Source organism: Phoca vitulina, unplaced genomic scaffold, assembly GCF_004348235.1.
Source record: "Phoca vitulina isolate PV1807 unplaced genomic scaffold, GSC_HSeal_1.0 scaffold29, whole genome shotgun sequence".
Taxonomy (NCBI): Eukaryota; Metazoa; Chordata; class Mammalia; order Carnivora; family Phocidae; genus Phoca; species Phoca vitulina.
The window spans coordinates 16,715,045-16,740,756 of NW_022589732.1; the positions used below are offsets into that span (position 1 = coordinate 16,715,045).

Here is a 25,712-nt window from a genome sequence, read left to right on the forward strand (position 1 = left end):
CAATGGCATTCCAACCTGAGAATTCATCTCAGCCCTTTTGGGGTACCTGGGTGGCTTGGTCAGTTAAGCGTCCAACTCCGCTTGATTTCAGCTCAGGTCTTGATCTCAGGGTCATGGGCTCAAGCCCTGTGTTGGGTTCCATGCTGGACATGAAGCCAACCTAAAAGAAAAAGGGAAGAAGAAGCCCTTTAATGCTGGAGGCTCTTGTTAATTTCCATGTGGCATTTTGTCAACACCACCACTGTTCCTTGATCACCCAGATGTGTTTGATGCCTCCTGAGATTTGGAAGATTCTCCCTGGAAGGTCATAATCTTGATTCATGACAAAGGACTTGAAAAGAGTCACATTCTGGGAAGATTGTTTTACATCTTTTGCTTGGGTAGGACCCATCTTGAAAGTCTTAATTTTCCATTTTTAGAAACTCTACTGAGGGAACCTAGAGAAAGGGTTATGCTTTATTTTAAGGTGTACTAGGCCAAACTAGAGAAGTCTCTGAAAGGTGAAAGAGAATTTGTGAAGGAAACACGTTATTCCTAGAAGCCTGTGCTCTGGTGACATTTTATGTGAGTGTCAACTCTGAGGACAAGGAAGTAGGGTCCTTCCTTCTCGGGGCTGACTCCCTTTGCTGCCACCCACTGGATCGGTGACCCTGTTGCCTGTCTGCTTTTCTGCACCTGTGCCTCCTTGCTGATCTGATCGCGCCACCTCTGAAGATGTGTTTGCTTTTCTTTGCAGGTGTCCTGGGGAAGTGCCGCTATGTTTACTACGGGAAAAACTCAGAGGGCAACAGGTTTATCCGAGACGACCAGCTCTGATGGCAAGTTCTGTATGCTTTAGCCTGTGTCATGAGAATAAAAGAAAAAGGGCAAGTAAAAATAAAGAAAAAGCTGAAGGAAAAAACAATGGCCCACATTGCATCTCTGTGGGAAGGCTATGACTTCCGCTTTTGGTACCTTCTGCTGACTTTGCCAGGCCTGTCAAGATCATCCTTTTGCCTTAGACTGAGTGGTCACATAGAGATTGACATGATTGCCCTTAAGCAGGTCTCATCCACTAGGGTGACAGACAGTGGCAGCGAAGCACCAGGGCTGACAGGAGGAACACCATGATAGATTGCCTGGCCCCTCCACTGCTCACAGGGGAACAGAGGTCACACCTGGGGCCTCCCTGAGCATGCTCACCGGCTGTAGTCAAGCAAAAGAGACTGTGTCTTCAGCTTGTCTATTGAGTAGAGAGCCCTCTGATACCATTGTGCTGTGGGTTGATTTTTAGTGAAATAGTCACAGTTTAGAGGAAGGCTACCCGCCCTTATTCACCTTAAATTTTAATCCCTTCTATTCTGCACAGCCGCCCCTACCCCCTCCGCAACATACACCATCCTTTAGCATCTTTCTTTGTTGCAGGCAATGCATTCTGGTTTGCAGTTTTTCAGAGAACGGAAGGTATAAGTTCTCAGCCAGGTCAGACATTTATGGCTGGCTTTGTGTTGTTACACTTCCCGTATTGGAGTAAATAGCTTTCCCTAAATCCCTAACTCAAAAGCGTAGACTCGATCTCATTTTGTATATTTCTAAATCCACTTCTTGCCCTGAATAGTAGGCAATGTCAGGCATCTTTCCCAGCACCAAGCGCTGGTTGCACCAAGGACTCTGATTTATTTAAGTATGTATGTTTGTATTTATTTATTTATTATTTTATGTTATGTTAATCCCCATACATTACATCATTAGTTTTTGATGCAGTGTTCCATGATTCATTGTTTGTGCATAACACCCAGTGCTCCATGCAGAACGTGCCCTCTTTAATACCCATCACCAGGCTAATCCATCTCCCCACCCCCCGCCCCTCTAGGACCCTCAGTTTGTTTCTCAGAGTCCATAGTCTCTCATGGTTCTTCTCCCCCTCTGATTCCCCCCCTTCATTTTTCCCTTCCTGCTATCTTCTTTTTTTTTTTTTTAAACATATAATGTATTATTTGTTTCGGAGGTACAGATCTGTGATTCAACAGTCTTACACAATTCACAGCGCTCACCATAGCACATACCCTCCCCAGTGTGCATCACCCAGCCACCCCATCCCCCCCCACTCCAGCAACCCTCAGTTTGTTTCTGAGATTAAGAATTCCTCATATCAGTGAGGTCATATGATACATGTCTTTCTCTGATTGACTTATTTCACTCAGCATAACACCCTCCAGTTCCATCCACGTCGTTGCAAATGGCATGATTTCATTCCTTTTGATGGCTGCATAATATTCCATTGTATATATATACCACATCTTCTTTAACCATTTATTTATTTATTTTTAACCACACATACGTCCAGCAATGCCTGTGGCCATATTTGTAGTTTGGAGCTGGCTTGCTCCTTTGGGGGCTATTTAAAGATAGTGAGGTGATGAAAATAGAGTGATGGGTCAAGAAGTTAAAAAAGAAAAGGAGGACTATAGAAAACACCCACCAGACCAAGCAGTTTTTAATAGAAGGCACAAACCCTTTGAATTTTCCTCAGGACCTCTCAGAAATGAAATCCATAAGCTCGTGTGATGGTCTTTGTATATATCTTTGGCTAAATTCCAGCACTAATGTTACAAGAAAAAGAAGCATAATCGTACGGGTGGCTATAATTTCATTTAATATCCGATACACTGGTAAAATCACTCTAGGAGATATTTGAAAGGCTGGGTGCTCTTGAAACAACAGCATTTATTTTTCCTTCTTCTGTTTAGACCAGGTGGTCATTGTCCTGGATCTCCCAGTATTAGGTTAGATTGAGGACAGCAAAACCTGAAAGAAAGTCCTTCCAAGTTATAGATAACACAGAACTAGAGAGTCACTACTGTACAAGTCTTTGGGGACTCACAATCCCCAAGGACCTGAGACGAAACTACTTTCTCAGTTCTAGACCGTTTACGTGGCCTCTGGACTCCTGAGTCAACACAGTCCTTGAATGACTTGCAACAAGGCTGGCAGGAGTCCCTCTTGTAGATTATGCAAGTTAATCAGTTATGGAGAAAAATTTAGATCAAAATCCTCAAGGCCATTAATAATTAGAGGATGTGAAATCTTTGCCTTTATCTCTCAAATCCATTAATAACCAGAGCTGAGTACCTTTTCTCTGTTTGATCTACAAAACAGCATTGGGGTAATGCTTTAAATTAGCTGCCTTAGGTCCCACCCTGGCTCTTTGTTTAGAAGCACCAACACATGTTTTGTCCATGGCATATTATGGGCAGCCAGATTTCTGTGCAAGGGCAGCTAGACGAGTCCAATGTCATATCCAATCTACCAGCACATATATCCTTGTCTTTATAAAAGGCTTTAACCCTGCCTCAAACAATAAAAAAGCACTTGTGAACTGACCACAGAATTTTTCCATCTTTATTTTTCTTACTTGTTTACTTTTCTTAATGTCAGAACCATTTGTATCATGCACAGGAATGTCTCCCTCAATGCGAGCTTTGGAGGCAAAAAATATTTTCGGAGTGAGTTATTGACCACATTGTTTCCCTCTCTTTGGGTTGTTTATTTTCTTCCAAAATGGTGTAATAACTTTAGTTAAGATTAGCTTGAATTATCATTTACGTAAAGGCCATCACTACAGTCCATTCATCTTAATGATAGAATTATTACGAGTTTTGTTTCTCTTGAAAAGGGATAATGGTCATGAATTTGTGTTGGGTTGTTTACAGTTCCACTATTTGTGGAGCAAGATTCGCTGTGTAGAGCGAGATGTTGGTCTGAGTCGTAGAGCAGGAAATGACGTTGCTTGCTTATCTTAAATTTGTAAGAATTTCCCGAACCTTGTTTTTTAAAGTAGAAAATTAGAAGGTAAGAAATTCAATCAAAGCTCAGAATTATTTCATACCTCCAATGGCCCCTTGGTCCTTCTGCCTTTTACCCAATTCCACTGAGCTTTTTCTTAGGAGATCACAGTAGCTGACATCCCTGTATCCTCTCTCCCAGGACACCGATCTGCCTTGAGAGCCCCTGCAATAGAAGGCCATCCGGAGTCCTCTGTTGCCTCTGCAAAGTCAGGGCAGACTGTCTTTTTCCTAAGTAACGCAATTTTATAGAACAATTTGTTCCTTGGGGAATAATGTTTTAGATTGTGGGGAATCCTATTAAAAGTACAACTATTACAATAATTTGCTTTTACTTTTACCAGCCTTGCTCATAAACCCTCCATCTGTTTGTTGCTTTAAATAGAGGCACATTATAAGAGATTATCACTCGATCAGGCTGCACGTCTGAGTGTTGTGCATTTTCACATATTCACGTATACTAAGGAATAAAAGAAAGCAAACCACGGATTCTGCATGAAAGGATTTTTCATTTGTTTTGTTTTGTTTTGTCTCTGTGTGTGTGTGTGCGTGTGTATGTTCCAGCAGAGATGTATCTTGCACATTTTTAAGGGAAAATCTTTCTTGTTGCTTCTAAGAAATAACCTGGCTGTCTTTTTCTTCTTTGTTAATATGCAGATCAAAAACAATCCACAGGGCTCTTTTCATCAAAAACAATAACAGTGTTCAGTAGTTGCTACTCATAAAAGCAGCCTAAGTCAGATCTGCGTCACTGCCTAATGCCAAGGGTGGACAACCAGGGTCCTTTGAGACTCTTCCATGGTGTCTATCCAATGCAGTTGATCCAATGTGACATTCACCATCTGCTTATCCCAATTCTGTTTCCAAGAAGCCTTTGCTGAAGAAGAGTGTTTACCATTACTTGTTCTGCTCCCTCTAACTTGTCCAGATACCATGTGGTAAACTACCGTGACTAGGACCTGGAAAGAAAAATGAGACCAGAGGAGCACAAAACATGTTGGTTACTTAGTCATATGACAAACAGACCATCAGCCCCTAGTGGAGTACTGTATATTACTCCCAATGCATCAGCAAACACTTAAGGGATTTGAAGAATACTAGAAGACACAGCCACTGTCCAAAAATATTGTCTTCCACTATGTTTACCTGAAGTTTTCCAGCCTTAGGAGTCCTTCTTTGGGGAATTATAATGTTAATTTGTCACTTTGTGGGTGAAGTAGATAGTAAGTTATGTTATTTGTGCCTATTAACATATTAGCATGTGTTGATTTTTCTAAAGTGTTATGGAATGTGGGCTGGAGAACATACAACCTGGGACAAGGGAGTTTTGCTCAGAAACAAAAGAGGAAATTTAAGTATGGAATATATCTGGGAGTGAGTTCCTAAAGTAGGGATGATGTAAACGATAATAAATGAAATTATGCCAAAGGAGAGAAATGAGGCAGAGCTGGAAGTGGACACAGTGGACAGGAATAAATAGGGAGCTGAGGGAATAATGAGAAAAGAAGCGAAAAGACCGTTTTCCGCCAACTAGAAGGGTTGCTGATGTTCAGCCTGGCAGTGATACTTAGCAACATCTTCTCCTTAAAATGGAATTATCTTTGATACAAGTGAGGAGAGCCACTATTCAGTCACATTTTATGAGTTTCTCTGCCCAAGACAATGAAACAGTGAGGAAAAAATGGACTACAAAGCAGTGTGGGCATAAGCGGTCATATGTGTGATGGCTGCCTATGCACAAAGATGACTATGGGGTGTGATTAATATTCAACAAAAACCAGCATCCAAAGGTAAGTTCCCTTGCTACTTGGACTGGCTGAAAGATAAGGGGAAAACTTGGTGTCTGGGCAGTTAGATCAAAGAGAGAAAATAGTTTCATGCTCTTGCCAGACCTTCATATGTTCGTTAAGTTCAGAGGTGGAAGGATGTCTTGAGAATATGACATAAATGCCAAGATATTTAAGGAAAACGATGAAGGCCTCTGTGTGGGGCTGAAGATGCTGGCAATAGGATTTGAGTGTCCCTGCGTTCAGGCTGTAAATGGTAACTCCACTCATAGGACAAGTGGATGACATCTAAGTTCAACTGCATAGCCTTAATTAGCATGTTGAATAATCTGGAAATAATTAATGGTTATGTTTTCTCACATCAATTACCTTAAACCAAATTTCCTTTTCCATGTTGGAATAATTCCTTCAATCTTAGAAATAGGGATGAATTTGAGAGGTACTGGGAATAATTTCCTTTAAACACTAACTTTTCAATGTGACTCCTTGTGATGAGAGGGATAAAGGTGGCTCATGGTGGGCTTAACCATGATATTTAGACTATTAAGTGATGGACTTTTGAAGTAGGTAAGAATTAATATACACTATCCATTCACAGAGGTTACTAAATCATAGTTTAATGATACAGGCGTACTTCATTTTATCGCGCTTGACTTTATTGTGCTTTATAAATTGTGTACATACAAGTGGTGTTTTTTACCAGTTGAAGGTTTGCAGCAACTCTGCATCGAGCAAGTCCATTAGTGCCATTTCTTCCAATAGCATTTGCTCACTTTGTATCTCTGTATCACATTTTAGTAATTCTCACAATATTTCAAGCCTTTTCCTTGTTATTATATTTGCTAGAATAATCTGTGATCAGTGATTACGGCTCACTGACAGCTCAGATGATGGCTAGCATTTTTAGCATAAAGTATTTTTTAATTAAGGTATGTACATTGGTTTTTTTAGACATAATGATATTGCACACTTAATAGACTACAGTATAGTGTAAAAATCATTTATATGCACTGGGAAACCAACAATTTCATTTGACTCGCTTTCTTGTGATATTCCATTTATTGTTATGGCCTGGAACCAAACCCACAATATCTCCAACGTATGCTTGTATTCACCTGTTCTGTTATATCCTTAAAACATCAAAGTCAACAAACCCAGATTCTATGCTGCATGCTCTGTGCTTAGCCCATAGTTTTAAGTTAGACCAGCTTGTTTTCTACAGATCCCCCTTTCCCTTCTTGCTTCCAACTGATTTAATCTGTTCTTATCTCTCTGATCATATACTCCTTTCGGTATGTCTGACTTTAGTGTCACTTCCAATTTTGGCCATTCATTCTCATTTAGTTTTAGTAATCTTCCAGACATTCCTTCTGGCTTGACTCTTCTACCTTGGGCCTTTGCATTGCTACTCAGACCTTTACTTTCCTCAGTCCTTTGATGTCCCCAGTTGCCTTGGGTAAGAAATTCCATTTCAGGATGCTGTAATGCCAGCCCTGACTAGTTCACACCCCTTGGGGAAGATTGGGGGGAACTTGGACATCACTTGCTTGATGTATATTTAAAAATCCTTAGTCCTGTTAACACTCAACACTGGTTTAATTTCCAGCTAAAAATCCTAAACTGTGGCTTGTAGCTGACTTCATTACTGAAGGCTAAGTTTTATCTGTGATGGTTTCTCTTATCTTTGCATTTTCCCCATTTAGCTATTAAAGCAATTCCCAGTGGTTTTTAGTTCTTCTTATGAAACTTGTTTTCCTCTTCTGCACAGTTTGGCAGAAACTAGGTAAGAGTATGGCCTTCTATTCATTAGTGCCTATATATGAGAAGAATAAACCCCACATTTGCCTTTCCCCCAATTATACAGCATTATTTCTCCCCACCTAAGAGAACTGAGGACTAGTGTGTGTGTAGATATATACATAATTCCTTCTTTTTATACAAATGGATCCATATACAATGCCCTGCACCTACTTTTTTTTTCACTTAATATCCCTTAAAGAACAAAGATGGATGATGTGATGGTTAATTTTTTGTGTCATCCTCATTGCCCATGGGAGGCCCATGTTAAACGTTATTTCTGGTTTCTCTGTAAGGCTGTTTCCAGATGAGATTAGCACTGAACAGGGGACTCAGTAAAGTAGATTGCATTTCCCAGCGTGGGTAAACAGGATCCTAGTCCCTTAAGGGTATGAATAGAACAAAAAGTGGAGAAAAGAATTGTCCCTCTTTTTCCTGCCTCACTGTTTGAGCTGAAAACTCATCTTCTCCTGCCCTTGGACTGAAATTTACACCATTGGTTCTCCTGGTTCTCAGGCCTTTGGAGTCTGGCTGACCTATGCGCCTGATTCCCTGTGTCTGCAGCTTGAAGATGGCAGAGAGTAGTAGAACTTGTCAGGCTCCATAATCGCATGAACCAGTTCCTCATAATAAATGCCATACCATCCTGAAAAATATAGGCAGTATAATACTGCTAAAAGAGATGTTAAATTAAAAAAGGTATTATGATCATGAGTATCTATATACCTATCAATATAGGCCCACATATATATAAAACAACTGAAAGAACAACGTGGAGAGAAAAATAAGCAATTTTAGTTGGGAATTGGTGCATCTATTTGGGCATCTATTACCCAGAGTGTTTCAAAAGTCTTAGTAGAGTTTTACGCTTTAATGAGTCTGGAAGTTTAAATGCCACAGTTACAAATATATCATTTGGCAGTGTACTTATGTATATTGCCCTTCTACTTATTTATTTTTGTGGGTTTGAAAAGTAAATTTTTAATTTTAACTTATTTGGATGTAACAGTTTCTGAATGACACTCTCTCTGACAGTGGCTCAGTGGAGGAAATCTACTACTTGGCCACCGAGGTCACCTGATCTGTGTCCATTAGACTTTTCCTTGTGAGGTCATTTTCAAAGTCTCTGTCATGTGTTTTTCAAAACCTTCTTCTTGGAGGATCTTGAGGCCAGCATTATAAATGTAATTCTTTCTCTCACTGAGCAACAGCCGAGAAAAGTTTTTACAAAATTTGAAAATTGACTAGAGTGAATGTAGCACAAGACAGTAGTTATATTGAATTTTAACAAGAAACATATCAATATTTAAAAATATATACAATTAACGTTTCAAATATTGTTAGTGGAAGTTAGTAGCACTTACCCTTCTGAAAGGCTTAAAGCTTAAAACTGCACTAAGACTTTTGGGACTCCCTGAATAATCTAGATATGAAAACTTGGCTCTAATGTGTGAATCTATGGTTTACCTTTTAACTTTGTTATCTTTTCCATTTTGATGTGATCAAATTTCTTAATTTTTATGATATACATGTGAGAGAGGTGCAGGGTCTGTGATATGTCTACGGACATTCTTCAGTAGTTGAAATTATAAAGTTATTCTGCTATATTTTCTTCTAAAAACTATAAAATCTTGTCTTGCGTATTTAGGTGTTCGATCCTTCTGGAATTTGTGGTGGTGTGATGCAGAGTTAGAATTAGGCTTTTTGACTACATGGCTGGCTTATTGTTCTACTTCATCTTTTCTCTCCTTTTCAGTGTCAACTCTGTCATTGCCAAGTTTGCATATACTAATGTGGCATTCTTTCTGGGTTTCTCATTTTTTCAATGTGTGCATTCGGCTTTCCTTGTGCTTGTATTACCCTGTTTTTGTTTTTTTGTTTTTTAAGATTTTATTTATTTACTTGAGAGAGAGACAGCTAGAGAGGGAACACAAGCAGGGGGAGTGGGAGAGGGAGAGAGAAGCAGGGAGCTCGATCCCAGGACCCTGGGATCATGACCTGAGCCGAAGGCAGATGCTTAATGACTGAGCCACCCAGGTGCCCCTATATTACCCTTTTCTAATTGCTATAGCTGGGCAATTTTTTCTTCCTCCCCTCTTTCCTTCATTCCTATATTCTTTCCTTCCTCCTTCCTCCCTTCCTTTCATCAACTTTATTATATGTATGATTTCTAGACAACACCAAATGCCTTAGTTTTAAGTTTAAAATTCAGTGAATACACCTGTATAACAACAATGCCAATCAAGATATGATTCATTCCCATCACCCCTGAAAGTTCCCTTATACTCCTTTACAGTCAGAACCCCTAACCCTACTCAACAGCTAATTTATTTCTGTTACTATAGATTAGTTTTGCTTTTTCATGAACTTGATATAAATGGAGTCATACAGCATATACTTATTTTGTGGCTGGGTTCTTTTGCTAAGTATTATAACTCTGAGATTTATTTACATTGTTGCTTTTTGTTACTAAATAGTATTCCGTTGTATGAAGAGACCACGATTTATTTCTCCATTTTCCTTTGCGGACATCTGCCTTTTTTCAAGTTTGGGGATAATTTTCCTTTTCTTTTATTGTGGTAAAATGCATGTAACATAAAATTTACCATAGAACCACTTTTAAGTGTCTAAGTCAGTAGCAATATGTTCACAACATTGTACAGCCCTACCATTCTCCATTTCTAGAACGTTTTCATCATCCTAAGTAGAAACCCTACACCAATTAAACAGTGACTCTCCCGTTTCCCCTCCCCTCCCAACCCCTGGTAACCTTTATTCTACTTTCTGTCTCTATGAATCTGCCTATTTTACGTGCCTCATATAAGGGGAATTATATCATAGTTCTCCTTCTATGTCTGGCTTTTTTCATTTAGCATAATGTTTTCAAAGTTCATCCACGTTGTAGCATGTAGCAGAATTTCATTTGTTTTTAGAGATGAGTAATAATCCATTGTATGTATATACCATATTTTGTTTATCTATTCATCTTCATGCATCTTGGGGTTGTTTCGCCCTTTTGGCAATTGTGAATAATGCTGCCATGAACATGGATGTACAAGTGTCTAAATCCCTGCTTTCAATTCTGTTGGGTGTATACCTAGGAGAGGAATTGCTGGATCATATGGTAATTCTATGTTTAACTTTTGGAGGATCTATCATACTGTTTTCCATAACAACTGCACCATTTCCAACCACAGTACACAGGGGTTCCAAATTCTGGAATTTTTTGTTTGTTTGTTTTTGTTTTACAATATCCATTTAGTGGTGTGAAGTGGTATCTTGTGGTTTTGATTTGCATTTCCCTTATGACTCATGGTATTGAACATCTTTGCATGTACTTGTTGGCCATTTGAATACCTTCTTTGGAAAAAAGTGTCTTTTCAAGTCATTTACCCTTTTTTTTTTGGTTCATTCTTTTTTTTTAATATTTATTTAAATTCACATTCAGTGTATTTTAGTACCATACTGTCTTAATTACTATAGCTTGAAGTATTTTTAATAATGTTGCCATCAACATTCTTGTTCATGTTTGGATATGTTTTTTATTACTTTTAGGTATATATTTAGCCATATAATTCCTGGGTTATATGTTAGGAGTGTTTTTTCGCTTTACTTAAAACCTCCATGTTATTTCCAAAGAGGTTGTTCCATTCCACACTCTTAACAGGAGTGTATGAGAGTTCAATTGCTCTACACACAAGCGAACATTTTGTGTTATCAGTCTTTTAAAATTTTAGCCATGATATTTTAAATGTAGTATTAAAGTATTGTGATTTTATTTGCACTTCCCTGATGAGTAATTTTGAGCATGTTTTCATGTGCTTATTGGACATTCATGTATCTTTTTTTGTGAAATTTAAAAAATTTTTTCCTTATTTTTAAAGATTTTATTTATTTACTTGAGAGAGAGCTAGGAGAGAGAGAGCGCACAGAGGGAGAGGGAGAAGCAGACTCCTCGCTGAGCAGGGAGCCTGATCTGGGGCTGTATCCCAGGACTGTGAGATCATGATTTGAGCTGAAGGCAGATGCTTAACTGACTGAGCCACCCACATGCCCCGTTTTGTGAAATATCTGTTCAAATCCGTTACTTATTTTTAACAGGCTTGTGTGTTTTCTTATGATTGAATTGTAAGAATTCTTTATATATTGCAAATATTTTCTCCCCATCAATATCTTGCCTTTTTTATTTCTTACAGTCTTTCTTCCCCCTTCTTGGAAATTTCTCTTTTTAAAAAAATTTTTTCAGGGGCGCCTGGGTGGCTCATTTGGTTAAGCATCTGACTCTTTATTTTGGTTCAGGTCATGATCTCAGGGTTGTGAGATAGAGCCCCATGCTGGGCTCCATGCTGGTTGTGGATCCTACTTAAGATTCTCTCTTTCCCCTCCCGATGTTCCTCCCCCTTTTCTCTCCCTCTCTAAAAAAATAAAATAACTGGGCGCCTGGGTGGCTCAGTCATTAAGCGTCTGCCTTCAGCTCAGGTCATGACCCCGGGGTCCTGGGATCAAGCCCCACGTCGGGCTCCCTGCTCCGCGGGAGGCCTGCTTCTCCCTCTCCCACTCCCCCTGCTTGTGTTCCCTCTCTCGCTGTGTCTCTCTTTGTCAAATAAATAAATGGAATCTTTAAAAAATAAATAAATAAATAAATAAAATAACTTTAAAATTAAAAAATATTTTCACTTTGCAATAGTTTCACACTTGCAAAAAAGTCACCAAAAATGGTGCAGAGTTTCTGCGTATTTTTCATCCAGCTTCCCTAAATGTCTTAATAAAATCTTATATAACCATGAAACAATTATCAAAATCAGAAAATCAATGTTGGATACATTTAATCTACAGACTTTACATTTCATTGGTTGTCCCACTAATGTCTGTTTGGTAATCTATGGTCCAGGAGTTTATTAGAGGTTAGTTAATTTTTCCTCTATTTTCTGAGAAGCAAGTTCAGTTTCATTTATTTTTCCCTCTTGTGTGTATGTTTTCTATTTCATTAATCTTCATTATTTTCTTTGTTATTTTCTCCCTTTCACTTACTTTTAGTTACTTATCTTATCCTAGTTTGCTAATATAGGAACTTAGATAATTGATTTTTAAACTATCCTATTTTCTAACATGAGACTTTAAAGCAATACATTTCTAAGTACTATTTTAGCTTCATCCTGTACATTTTGATATGTGGTGATTTTTATGTCCTTTAAAAATATTTAATAATATCCTTTGTGATGTCTACTCTGACAGATAGATTATTTAGAAGTGCCTTAATTTCCAAATAGTTGAGTATTTTCCAATAATTTTTGGTATTTTTCTGTTAAATTTGTGTGTATGTTTGACAGATCAAACTCTCTATGACTTTGATCCTTCTAAATGAGCTTAGCTTATAGTATAACTTATTGGATGTTTTAGGTACAATTTAAAAGAATGTGTCTACTGCTATTGCTGATATATTGTCCTATAAATGTCAACTAACACAAATTGATTTATATTTTTGTTTAAATCTTTTATATCCTTACTGATTTTACATATGCATTTTTGTTAATTACTAAGATGAATGTTGAAATCTCCAACTATAATTGTGAGTTTTTCTATATTTCCTTTTGGTCTTTAAGTTTTTGCTTTATGTATTTTAAAGCTCTGTTATTAGATACTGCTTACCTATTCAGAGTTATTATATACTCATATTGAATTGTCATTTTTAATGTCGTGCCATATTTCAAATAATATTCTTCATTCCAAAATCTACTGTGTTGTTAATGTAACTATTTCAGTATTTGTATGATTTATCTTTTTCCATCCTTTTACTTTTAAACTTCTTATTTGAAATTATTTTCCTATTCATAGCATATAATTGCTCCTCACTTTTAAAAAAATTGAATGATCTCTGCTTTCTAATGGACTGTTTAAACAATTTACATGTAATGAAATTAACAATATATTTAGTTTTAATTCTGACATCTAGCTATTTGCTTTATATTTGTACTTTTGGTTCTCTGTTCCTATGTTGTCTCTTCCTGGTTCCTTGTCAATTAATTTAGTAGCTTTAGTGTTCCAGTTCACTTTTTCTTGTATATGTAGTTGCTCTAGGGTTTACAGTAAGCATTTTCTACTTACACAGTATGTTCTTAATTCATTTTTACTTCCCATGCAATGTAGTACCTTACAAAAGGATACTTCCATTCCCCCCTGCTATCTTTTGTGCTATTATTGTGATATATTTTATTCCTATGTATATAAAATTCCTAATACATTTTATCATGTTTATTTAAACAGTTAGGTTTTAAAGAAATTTTTAAAATAAGGAAAAAGGTACACCCGCACCCACATTTTTCTAATTCCCATATTTACCATTTTTTGTGTTCTTTGTTTCTTTGTAGAAATCTGAGTTTTCATTTAGAAACATTCTTTAGCATAAAGAACTTCCTATAACATTTCTTACAGTATGATTTTGCTTACAATAAATTCTCTCAGCTTTTGCTTGTTTAGAAATGGCCTTATTTCACCTTCATATTTTAAGGATATTTTCACTGGATATAGAGTTGTAGGTTGACACTTTTTCTTTCAGCACATTGAATATGTCATTTTACTGTGCTCTGTATTGTATCATTTTTGATCTGCAGTCGTTCTAATCTTGTCCCTCTGTATATAATGTGGCTTTTTTTTTTTCCTGGCAACTTTTAAGATTTTCTCTTCATCACTAGTTTTTAGCAATTTCATTATTATGTGCTGTGGTGTGGTTTCTTTTTGTTTATTCTGTTTGCAAGTTGTTGAGCTCCTCAAATCTGAGTTTATAGTTTTCATCAAAATTAGTTTAGCTATATGTTTTATTTTTAGAAATTCATTTTTCCAGATTTTCCTACTTTCCTAACTTTAAAAAAAGTTTCTTTCAACTTGGCTTATTACCTGTAGTTCATGGGGTGTAACTTTCCTGTTTTTTGTACCTGCTGAATCTGATTATGATATTTTTGTTTTATAATTTTTCTTCTCCTCCCCGTCCTCCTCCTCGCCCTCTTCTTATTGTCCTAGTTCTCCTCCTCCTTCTTCTTATTGGTATTTGTTTGCCAAGATAGCACTTGATTTTCTATGCTAAGGAATATCTCTATTGGACAATTTAAAATTTGCCTTTGCTTAGACCCTGTGGATATTACCATTTCCAGGGCAGCTTATAGTTTCATTTTCTGCTTATCTTTCCTTCCCTATGAGTGGAGTGGAAATTTGAACTCTATATCTCTCATTGCACAGACTTGGATTTTCAGTTTAATGTGGATAAATCTTTTACCATGTATTTTTCAGAGTAGTTAATTGGGCCCCATGTCATGTTCTTCTGGGCTCTAAGCCTTATTCAAGAGCTCAAATTCAGTTTATTTTCCTTAACAGCCTGGATCTTAAAACCTCCTCTCCTAGGCATTTATCCTTTATTCAAATCCAGTGCCCCTGTGGGCCACTTGCCTTTTATTTTCATACTCAGGCATGGTTTTGGGTTTCTTTTTTATTTTTGAAATTTGCAAATTTTCAAGTTGGTGTGTATGCATGTGTGTATTCCAACACTTTATAATGTTTTTAGTGGTGGAACTTTCTTTCATGAGCTATTTAACTGAAATTCTTACATGTCTTTATTTTTAAATATGAATGGAAAACCAACAATCACTAAATATTTGAACAATAAGATATGACATAAGCTTTACTATAAGGTAAACAAAGGAAGGTTTCAAAGAAAATAGAGTTACTCAAGATTAGAGAAAAAAACACCAAAAAATAAACAAACAAAAAACACCCTTTATTAAGATGCTCAGAGACACGTGAGCCAACCTGCCATCCATAACATAAGAGGATGTCATGAAAAAGGGAGATTCAGGGGATAAAAATGATATCTTAATGATTAAAATATTTTCAGACCACAGTGCTTTGAAACTAGAACTCAATCACAAGAGGAAAGTTGGAAAGAATTCAAATACATGGAGGCTAAAGAGCATCCTACTAAAGAATGAATGGGTCAACCAGGAAATTAAAGAAGAATTAAAAAAATTCATGGAAACAAATGAAAATGAAAACACAACTGTTCAAAATCTTTGGGATGCAGCAAAGGCAGTCCTAAGAGGAAAGTATATAGCAATACAAGCCTTTCTCAAGAAACAAGAAAGGTCTCAAATACACAACCTAACCCTACACCTAAAGGAGCTGGAGAAAGAACAGCAAATAAAGCCCAAACCCAGCAGAAGAGAAATAATAAAGATCAGAGCAGAAATCAATGAAATAGAAACCAAAAGAACAGTAGAACAGATCAACAAAACTAGGAGCTGGTTCTTTGAAAGAATTAACAAGATTGATAAACCCCTGGCCAGACTTATCAAAAAGAAAAGAGAAATGACCCAAATCAACAAAATCATGAATGAAAGAGGAGAGATCACAACCAACACCAAAGAAATACAAACAATTATAAGAACATGTTATGAGCAACTCTATGCCAGCAAATTAGATAATCTGGAAGAAATGGATGCATTCCTTTCTTTCTACCTCTAGAACAGTCAAACATCTTATACTATTAAGACCCTGAACATCTTTAAAGATGAACCAAAAGAGTAAAAAGAAAATGCCCCAAGTGGTTAAGACTGATAAAACGGGTATTGTTTTGTTTTGCTTCTTTGATTTACAGAAATGAAGAATAAGTAAAATACTCAGAAAGGGAAGTGATTGTTTTCTGTTTATGGGCTTGAATGAGACCTCCGTGTTCAATTTAAGAAAGAGGAAATGCATGCATTTCAGGAAAACTTCCTTAAAATTCTTCTTCACAGAATTTGTTTTTATCAAGATTGAAAATCAAATAATTCTAAAATCAATAAAGGGGAAAATATCTATTAAAATAAATAAATAAATAAAATATTATTGCTAAAACAAAATAAATATTCAGTAGAAGAATTGGTTAAAGGATTGAAGGAAGAAATTCCAAACTACCTTCCTCCATGAAGTAAAATAGAAAGGAAGTAAAAACAAAAATAGAGCAGAAAAGATCAGTGACAGGGGACAAATCTAAAAGGTCTAACAGTCAAGTAATAGAATTTATAGAAAAAATATATATGGAAATGAATGAAATAAAATATTTAAAGAAATAATGGAATACAATTTTTAATAGCTAAAAGATATGATAAATTAAAACAAATGGAAAAATCATGGTGAAATTTCAGAACTTTAAGGATAAATAATTAAAAACTTGCTGAGACTGAAAAAGTAAATCAGATAAATATGACGCTTTTGAAGGACTAACCTGCTATCATAATATTGAGTGCTAAATTATTGTAGAAAAATATTTTCAAAGTTCTGATGACAATGGTTTTCAATTGAAATTCTATACTCTGCCAAAATATGTAACCAATGTAAGATCAAAGTAAAGATACTTTCAGATATGAAAGAGAGAGAAATCTGTTTCCCCCGTGATCCATTTTTTTTTCTAGTCAGCAATAGAAAATAGTTTTTATTATCATTCCAGCTAAGCTTAAAAAAAATACCTTCTCTTCTCTTTTTCTCCATGCAGCTATGGATGGCTATCTGACCACATTCTGCCAATGATTTTTAGTGGATGTGTTGGGGGGGGGGGGGTTCATGAGGATATCTTTAAAATAGAGAGAATGACCTCCTCTTATTCTTCCAACTTGTAGGTACAGTAGCTGGAGCTCTAACATTCATTTTTGCTTCTTTGGCTTTCTTGAGAATGAAAGCCATAGGTGGAGGATAATGGAAAAGAAAGATGAGAAACTATGTCCCAGATTACAATATGAGCTCACCATACCAGCTCTGTATTGCCTGCCTCCAAAATCCTTTTTGTAATAGAGAAATAAAATTTTATCTTACTTAAGTTTCATTTAGTTTTGACTATTCCCTTATATGCAGCTACATTGAATCTAAGCTGACACAGAAAGCGATTTGAGGATATATGTTAATTAATGAGGAATTGAATCTTATTTTGGCATTCATCTGGCCATGTGACCATATTTTGGCAAATGATCTGTAGTGGAAGTATTGTGACGGGAACTACAGAGAACTGTTTGGATTTAACTCAAGAGAGTTATCAAGGAAAACACCAGAAGGATATCTGTGCAAAAGGCCTAAAGAAGGTGAAAATAAAAACTTTGAGAATAAAATAAAGGCAACTAGAAACTCCAGGGAAAATATAAAGCATTTAAAAAAATGGCATTACTTTTTTCCATAATAAACTATAGTTACACAAGCAAAATCATTTAAACAATAAGTGTCTTTACAAGGGAAAGTTTTCTTCCAGAAATGATCACTATTTGCTTCTGCTAGGAATCTTTATTCAGACTATGACAATTACTAAAAAATTAAATTTCTTCAGGATATTTAAATGTTGGTCTCTTTTCCTGAATTTACCTGATATGTGGTGCGTCCTCTATAGGCACACTCTTATTCAGCTTGGGAAAGTTTTGTTATACATATGATTATTATTTATATTCCACTGATTCTGATTAGTTTCTTCAGGAATAGCAATTATAGCATCTTTCAAATATCTCAATAATATTATTAATAAGCCTTTATTTTATTTGTTTGTCTAATTGCTGTCATTCCTACCAAACTGATTCATTGATCATATAAACAGTATTTTTCAGCTCTATATTTCCAGAACTTAGCCTAGTATCAGGCACATCAGAAGTACTCTAGATTATTAAATGAATTAACATGAGAAAACTTTAGTTCATTATTACAAAAACATGTTACTTTTGGGCTATTTCCTCAAGGAGGGAGAAAAAGAAAAGAGTGAGAGACGATGTGATTGAAGGGGAAAGGAGAATACTGAACACATTTAATAGACATCCCTTCTCCAAAGCACTTAAGCAGCAGCAAGCATACCCTCAGAGCATGTCTGATGATATTTCAAAGCTTCTCTTCACAGATCACCTTGCAATTCCAGGTCACAAGATGGGAGCTGCCAGTAGTCCTGGTATTAAACCACAGCACCAGCTTCCAGTCCTCCTTTAAGTGAGGTGGCTTGCGATGGACTAGCCTAGGGTAACTGTGCCAACTTACAGCTGCCCTGTCCTGTCTCCCTGCCAAATGGACTCAGACTTCAAGCGAGTAGTTTCACAAGCCTGCAAGGAATGGATATTTATAAAGACAAGTTATGTCGTGGTCATATTCACATAGCATCACCATCAACTCAGCATCCAGGCAAACCAGAACCATATCTTCTGTGAACAATTGGCTTTACTTAATGCAGGATGCTAGGAATAGAGACACATGGGGAAAATGAGGAGTAAGTAGGTCTGACCAACTTAACCAAATAGAAGCATATAACCTTCTTTTTTTTTTCTTTTTCCTTTCTTCTCTCTCTCTCCTTTTTACATAGGGTCTTTGTCAGAGGCATTTGACATACAGTGGAAAGAGCATGCATCTTAGAATTAGTGGACCTTGTCCTTGGTTCAGTTTCTGCACTTACTGGCTTTGTGTCCTTGAGCAAGTCCCTTTCTATCTCTGGGCCCTGTTTCCTCATTTGGAAAATGTCAACCTCATTGAGTTATGTGAGTTATATTGAGCATTATAAAGAGATAATGGATGTGAGCATCCTTTGTAAAATGTAAACTATATTGCTCTTTTTCAAACTGGGAGATGCCTCAAGGCTGTTCAGCATATTGTATTCAATTCATATGTGAAGAATGTTAAAGAGAAATATTACCAAATCAGGAAGAATTGCTTGTGTTAATAAACAGTATGAGAAAAAAAATTTGCTAATACTTAAAATTCTTCTTTGTGTATTAATCTACTAGTCAAATTTTACTGAGCATATCATCACCATCATCAAAAATATTTGAGTGCCTACCATTCATTTATTTGGTAGACATTTGTCAAGTGCTCAACTGCAAGACCCTAGGTTAGCCCCTATGAGTGAACTAGTAAGGAAAAAGGAGAAGAGAATCCACATTCAGAATTAGATAGTTATAATAATTCAAGGCTATGAAGTGGATAAGTGTTATATGAGTAATTTCTAGAATCATAGCATATCTCACCTGGATATCTATATGATACCTCACCCCTTTTAACTCTTACCTAATGCATGAATTCTGTCTATACTCTTATAACTAAGAACTCACTCTATGGGGGGACTTTTATCTCAATTAGATCTAGTTGTTAGAAAACCCTTCTTTATAGTTACCACTTGGGCCTCTTGCAGCCACACAACTAGCTTCCTCTTCCACATGATCACCACTTGGATATTTAAAGATGGTCTTCATGCCTCTTTTGTCCAGGTGATAGAGTACCATTCTTCAGATCCCATTGTCCCTTCCTTTCGCCATCCTGCTTTGTCACTTGTGAGTCTGCCCAGGTTTCTGGTGTCCTACTCAATGTGTCACATCCAACCTGGCCTCAAAAATCCAGAGTGGTTCCCACAGGGCATAATAGAATGGGACTCTAAGCTCTGTGTTGAAGGTTCTCATTGGAATTTACAATCCTAGAGATCATTAGCAAACCCTCATTTTGTTTACATGTAGTATATGTCTCTTTTATGTAGCTACGTGCTCTGATTGCATATTTGTGAAGTTTGCTTTTGAGAACCAAGTTCACAACTTCACAATTATATTTACTACATTTTATTTGTTGATGTTGTCATAAACACCTATCCCTAATACAGGTCACTCCTAATATAGTACCATCCCTACCAGGATCAAAGGAAGAATTATTCAAGGGTAATTGCATAGTATATAAGTCATGCATTGATTCTGAGAGTTTACCTGTGATTCACTTTTAATCACTTTCCACAGTTGTATTTATGATGTCAATGTTCTCCCATTTCCCACAGAAGTGGCCTGAGAATAAAAGACATTTGATTTACCCACAATCTTATTAAGATTTTGAATAACCCTTCCCTCCGGGAGTCAAAAAAACAATAAAAAGTAGACATAGGAGTCAGATAGGGACAGGAATATTGGTTTTTCTTGTTGATAAATTAAATTCAAGTATGTGGTATGGTGCCGGCCAAGACCCTACTGCCTGTTTGCCAGTTGCACAGTAGAGGTGCTCTGCTCTCATGAGCTGACCTGCATCATGGCAACTGGAACAAAATATAAAATCAGGCAAGCAAATGGGCAGTACACAAAGAGAGCCCAGAGGGGCAGACCTTCACACAAGAGGGCCAGAGTCCAATTTCCCACCTCATATTCACTTTTCCCCTGGGGTGAGTAAAGGTGCTACTTCTAAAGAGTGACCTAGTCCATTTTCTGAGCCAAAGAGGCATACTAAACAAAGGAGAGAATGGTTCCCTGAACAGTTCTTGCATTCACAAATAGGTGCTGAGTTCCATTACCCCTATCTGCTGCAGGATGAGCTGGCTTGTGTGGGTGCAGGTACCTCTTCCATGGTGACCTATCTGTCTGCACACAAGGCTCTATGGCCACGCCTGTTTGTCCTTGGCCTTGCGAGTTTTTGTTTTAGGGGCTAATGGTCCAACTGTCAGCTTAGGAACTACTCACATCCTTCCCAGCACACCATTGCCTTCCCTTGGAATCTCACACTCTATAAGGGCTGGTGTTACTTGATGTTAGACACCTGGATATGGAGAGAAAATCAGGCTTATGGGTTTGCTTTTCTCTCCCTGAAGTCCCAGACTCCAAGTTGTGCTGCCCTGGGTGTGAGCTGAGAGGAGCAAACTGCTGGCCAGAGAAGATGAGCATTGCTGTTAACATGCCCCTTAATCCCACTCCGGGGGGGGGGGGGGCAGGCGGTTAGAGTTATACGTTTATATTCCTTTTTATCCTGATTTCCTTTTTACTCTTAAGATCATCTTCTTATCTTCTCATTTCTGGGTACAAATAGTTGTCTGATCTTGTACAAGATACCTGAATCTTTTGCAGTCTCCTGTTCTAACCCAGAACAATTAATATATATAATCTCCCTACACAAGCTGTATGTCCCTACTTCTTCCCCTTCTAGGAGTTAGTTGGCACCATCCCCTACAAACATGGTTCCTGGGTCCATTTGCTTCTATGCGTGGTTGTTGAGGATAAGCCAGGTCATAGAAGCCCATTTACAGTATTTATAAGATACATTTGTACTAATTATTCAAACCCTCCCCATTTTTTTATTCTAATAATACACCCCCTTATTCTTTTCAAGTAATTCCATAACCATTATCTCATTTGGACTTTTAAAGGATCTCATGAATGAGGCAAATCATCCTTCTGTCTTCCGATTCTATATCCAGAGATAGAGGCACAAAATGATGGTCATTAGCTCAAGGCTTAGAAGAGAGTTGGGAGCAGAAGTGGAATGACACCACACCTGACCCCCAAGGCAACAAACAGTCTACTGCATCTGTCTGCACAAGCTTTATAGGATTCGGACTCTTGTGTGGCTGACAAGATGCTGCCCCACAAGAAGCCAGCTCCATCAGTTCTAGTTCAATGCCCTGCTTTGGCATAGCTTCTTGAGAAATCCCATCCCCTGAGTAAATGGAAAGAATTATTTATTGTGGGGGAAAATAAAATAAAAAGTGTCACCATTATATGGTGACAGATGGTAACTACATTTACAGTGGTGAGAATTGTATAATGTATAGAATTTTTGAATCACTATGTTGCACACCTGAAACTAATATAACATTGTGGGCCAACTCTACTTCAATAATAACAATTGAGAAAAAAAATCACAGATTTGGGTGACGTTTTTGTGGCAAAAGCCAGAGTTTAAGTGCAGTGGAAACTAATGGGAGATGAAGCAATTCAATGATACAGTTTACCTCTATGCAACCTATTTGGAGTGTTAAAATAGCTCAGATGGACTAAAGGAAAAAGAAAACACTCATTTTGTCCTCGTAGAAGACCAGTGAAAGAACTCTTGTGCTATCTGTTAAAGCCACTGGGGAGAAAAATTTGGATGGATGCGGAGAGCACTTCTGTGCCTACATATTTGTCGATATTATGTTAATGAAAAGAGTGAATTACAGACATACATCCATACAGAGCTTGCAACACTGTGAAGTTTTATCTTTAATTAAGACCCATATTCTTGCCCGTCTCTCCTATATTAGAATGAAAGTATTACTAAAAGGAAGAAAAAGAAAAACAATAGACAACTAAAACCTCCCACCAAGAAAACCTCTGCAATTTTGGATAACTCATATGCTCATATGCTAAATTATTCCACTTTATTGAAAAGAGAAAAAAATGCAAAGGAATCCATGTGTTTAAATGACTTGAGTGCATCCACACGTATCCCAAAGCAGCACGTGTCCAAAGGGCAGAGATAGCCTCATGCGATGCCTCTTTTCTTTGTTTAATTTCCTCATTCTCGAAGGAGATGTGCCCAAGTTCTCTCTCTCCTGCATTGTTTTCAAATCTGGTCACCACTGCATGCATTTCTAAATGACAAGGTGACTGGGTCTAAACTTTGATATGTTGAGAGAAAACTCAAATTGACAGGTGGGGGAGGCAGAAAGAGGAAGGCACTGCCCAATCCTCCCTCATCCCAAATGTCATCTCTTCCTTGTCCAGGCTAAGTAGGCAATCCTGATGAAGAAACGAGCAGACATTTGAAAGTTTCTGACAGGTGTCATGGGCACAGGCACTGAGTGGCCAGGAGTGATGGAGCTTGACGTGACAGTGGCAGAGTGATCGAGGCTGGCTCCAGGACATGCAGAGTTTGGTGTATGTCAATTCCAATTCTTGTCATGCCCCGACTCCAGAATGGTAACTACAAATGGACAGAGCCAGTGGGAAGTGTTCAGAAAACTTGAAAACGTTCTTTCCTGACCAAGTGATATTGCCAAGCTGCAATAACCTAGGATCAGTCACCCAAAGTAGGTGCACTCCAGCTAGGGAGGGTCAGGAGGTGGAGGCAAATCTGGTCACATTGGTTTGATGTGCTTTCCCTTGCTCTCTTTCTTTGTTCTCTGCATTGCCCTCCAAGAAAAGGGTTTCAATTATTCTAGTTCTTTCCCACATTTCTGTGTGTGATTTTTGTGCTGCCAGCATTTCCCCCACCAATAACTTCTGACGACTCTAATTCCTTTAATATAATGATCTTTGCAGCAGATCCTGCAGAATCTAAATATTTGGCAAACCTGCTCTTCTGACCTGGCTGAAGAGTGATTTATAATGGGAAAGGAGAGCTAGCTTCTCGGTAACACTGTGCAAATAGTTTCATAAATATTCCTCTGTTGCATTATTTTGAAATATTACTTCTTTTAACAGTCTGCCGAAGTCAAATATTTCTGCTAAATAAAAATCCATGGCTAGTCCGCTCACCCAGCCAAAGTAACATGTGGTAACCAAGCTCACCTGGTGGGAGAGCCCGGCTTGATTAACTCCAGCCCAGAAGTGATGGTTAACTGGCATTAGGGCATGATGGATGGCAGCAGATGTGTGTATAATCTTTAGCTTGGCCTTCCAGCTTGCTCAGAGAGTGTATTTATTTAATGGTTCTTAACTCAATACACTGGCTTGTCATTAAGCATTTTTAAATAACATAAGGACTTTATAAGTACATTCATTTTATAAAAATCCAACAAACAATTATTTGATAAAATGTCAGTGGTACATATAGGCTCTGAATCTGGTTTCCACTGAAAATCCCTTGGAGCCTCAGGCACAGTGATAAATCAACTGTGGTGTGACTGTCTGCCTTTACAAATGCCAACAGTCAATGCTGAAGTGGAATGAGAATTCTGGTGTCACAGTGACCCAAGTAGAGCCTGAAATTTGAGAATAGCAGGGCCCCTGAATAGATACTTTACTTTAATTGCAACCTGCCTGTGGAGTGCCAAGTAAGTTTTGGCCATATGTGCTGCTGCATCTCAGTTTCAGCTACTTTCTGCTCTGGTTTTGTCCTTGGTGAGTGGAGATGACCCATATAGCAGAGTATCTCCTTCTGCCTGAGAATAGTGATGGCCGGCTTGCATCAGGAACCCCAGGCCCTCCCTGTGCACACATCACTCCTGGTATCTCATCCTTTTCCATGATTCCAGCTCACATCTCTACAATGTTTACTCCCAAGTATGTATTTCTAACTAATTCTGTCTTCCAGCCTCTCGCATTACAACTCCATACTGACAATGACCCCTGATACGCATACATCTGAGGCTGAAGGAATCATGCTTGTTCTCTGCTGGTTCTCTACTCTGCTGGTGGTTCTGCCATTCTGCCATTGGCCCAGCTTCTTAATTTCAGTACGACTTTAAATCCTCCTCTTCCTTTTCTCCCTGTAGTCAAGCCCTCATTCAGACCTGTCAGTTTTCTTACATAAAACTTACCCCCCATTCTGATTCTTGAAATGTTTTTGTAGCTTGCTTTTTAAGTTATGTATTTTCATCATGAACTTTTCAAACAATATGGCAAAACATAAAGGAAGAAAAATGCAACCAGAACAAAAAAAAAATTAAAAGTAATATCCAAAATCATATTGCCCATAAGTATCTCATAAAATTAGATAACATTCTTCGAGACTGTTCTAATGCACATACATGGATGGATGGATAGAGAAAAACTAAAACAGATTATGCTACCCATGTTATTTTAATGAAATATAATTTTGAGAGGAAAAAAGAAAAATAATTTAAAAATAAGGGAATTGCTTAACTTCAGCTGTTTCTTTACCATAAGAGATATAAATGCCTAAATTATCTAAGGCTAAAAAACTATGAACTTTCAAATTTAAGAGACTGTGGAAATATTATACTTCTTAAAATTCCACTTCAATTTTAATCAATAGTGATCAAATTCACACAATGAAGGGTAAGTGGGTGGCCCTTTTTTACTTCCTGTCAAGATTCCTAGCCCCACCTCCCAAATTTATTTACCAAGAGTTATCACACTTAGGTTCTGTAATCACAATGTACAGAGCATAATCACTTTAGTTCTTTGTATTAATTTATTGCTCACCACCAGTCTTTTCTCTGGAGCTCCTCCATTTCTGAGTGTTTTGGTTTTGATTCCTCCTGCTTGGTTAGATTTGGTTGTGGAGTACTTTTCTCAAAAAGTTTTGTGCTGCATTCTCTGAGTTCTTTGTATGCCAGATCACACTCTTGGTCTATCAGCAAGATTTAGCCATTGCAGTACTGGTTTCTGACATTGAACACCCCATGCTCCTTTTACAAGTCACCGTTCTCTTTTATTAGGCTGGATTTCATCATTGGGTGGTTGTATTCTCATCCCCACCCCAACACCAAACAGGAAGGGAAGGAGGGGAGGAAGGAGGGAAGGAAGGAAGGGAGGAAGGAAGGGAGGGAGGGAGGGAGGAAGGAAGGAAGGAAGGAAGGAAGGAAGGAGGGAAGGAAGGAAGGAAGGAAGGAAGGAAGGAAGGAAGGAAGGAAGGA

General features: G+C 37.6%; 1 protein-coding gene and 1 long non-coding RNA gene across 3 annotated transcripts in view; one reads left to right on the top strand and one right to left on the bottom strand.

Annotated features, from left to right (window-relative positions):
- LRMDA (leucine rich melanocyte differentiation associated) overlaps window positions 1-894 on the top strand; it is a 1,041,793-nt gene extending 1,040,899 nt beyond the window's left edge. For both annotated transcript variants that reach the window (XM_032423988.1, XM_032423987.1), the window contains one exon: window positions 737-894. In XM_032423988.1, the coding sequence (XP_032279879.1) occupies window positions 737-816 (80 nt within the window). In that variant the 3' untranslated portion in view covers window positions 817-894. The remainder of the gene's footprint in view (window positions 1-736) is intronic.
- Window positions 895-18,178: 17,284 nt separating this feature from the next.
- Window positions 18,179-25,712, bottom strand: part of LOC116644394 — a 38,081-nt gene continuing 30,547 nt past the window's right edge. The window contains exons 2-3 of the long non-coding RNA XR_004301733.1: window positions 20,137-20,211; window positions 18,179-18,498 (exon numbers count right to left, since the gene is read on the bottom strand). This is a non-coding gene — a long non-coding RNA (uncharacterized LOC116644394). The remainder of the gene's footprint in view (window positions 18,499-20,136; window positions 20,212-25,712) is intronic.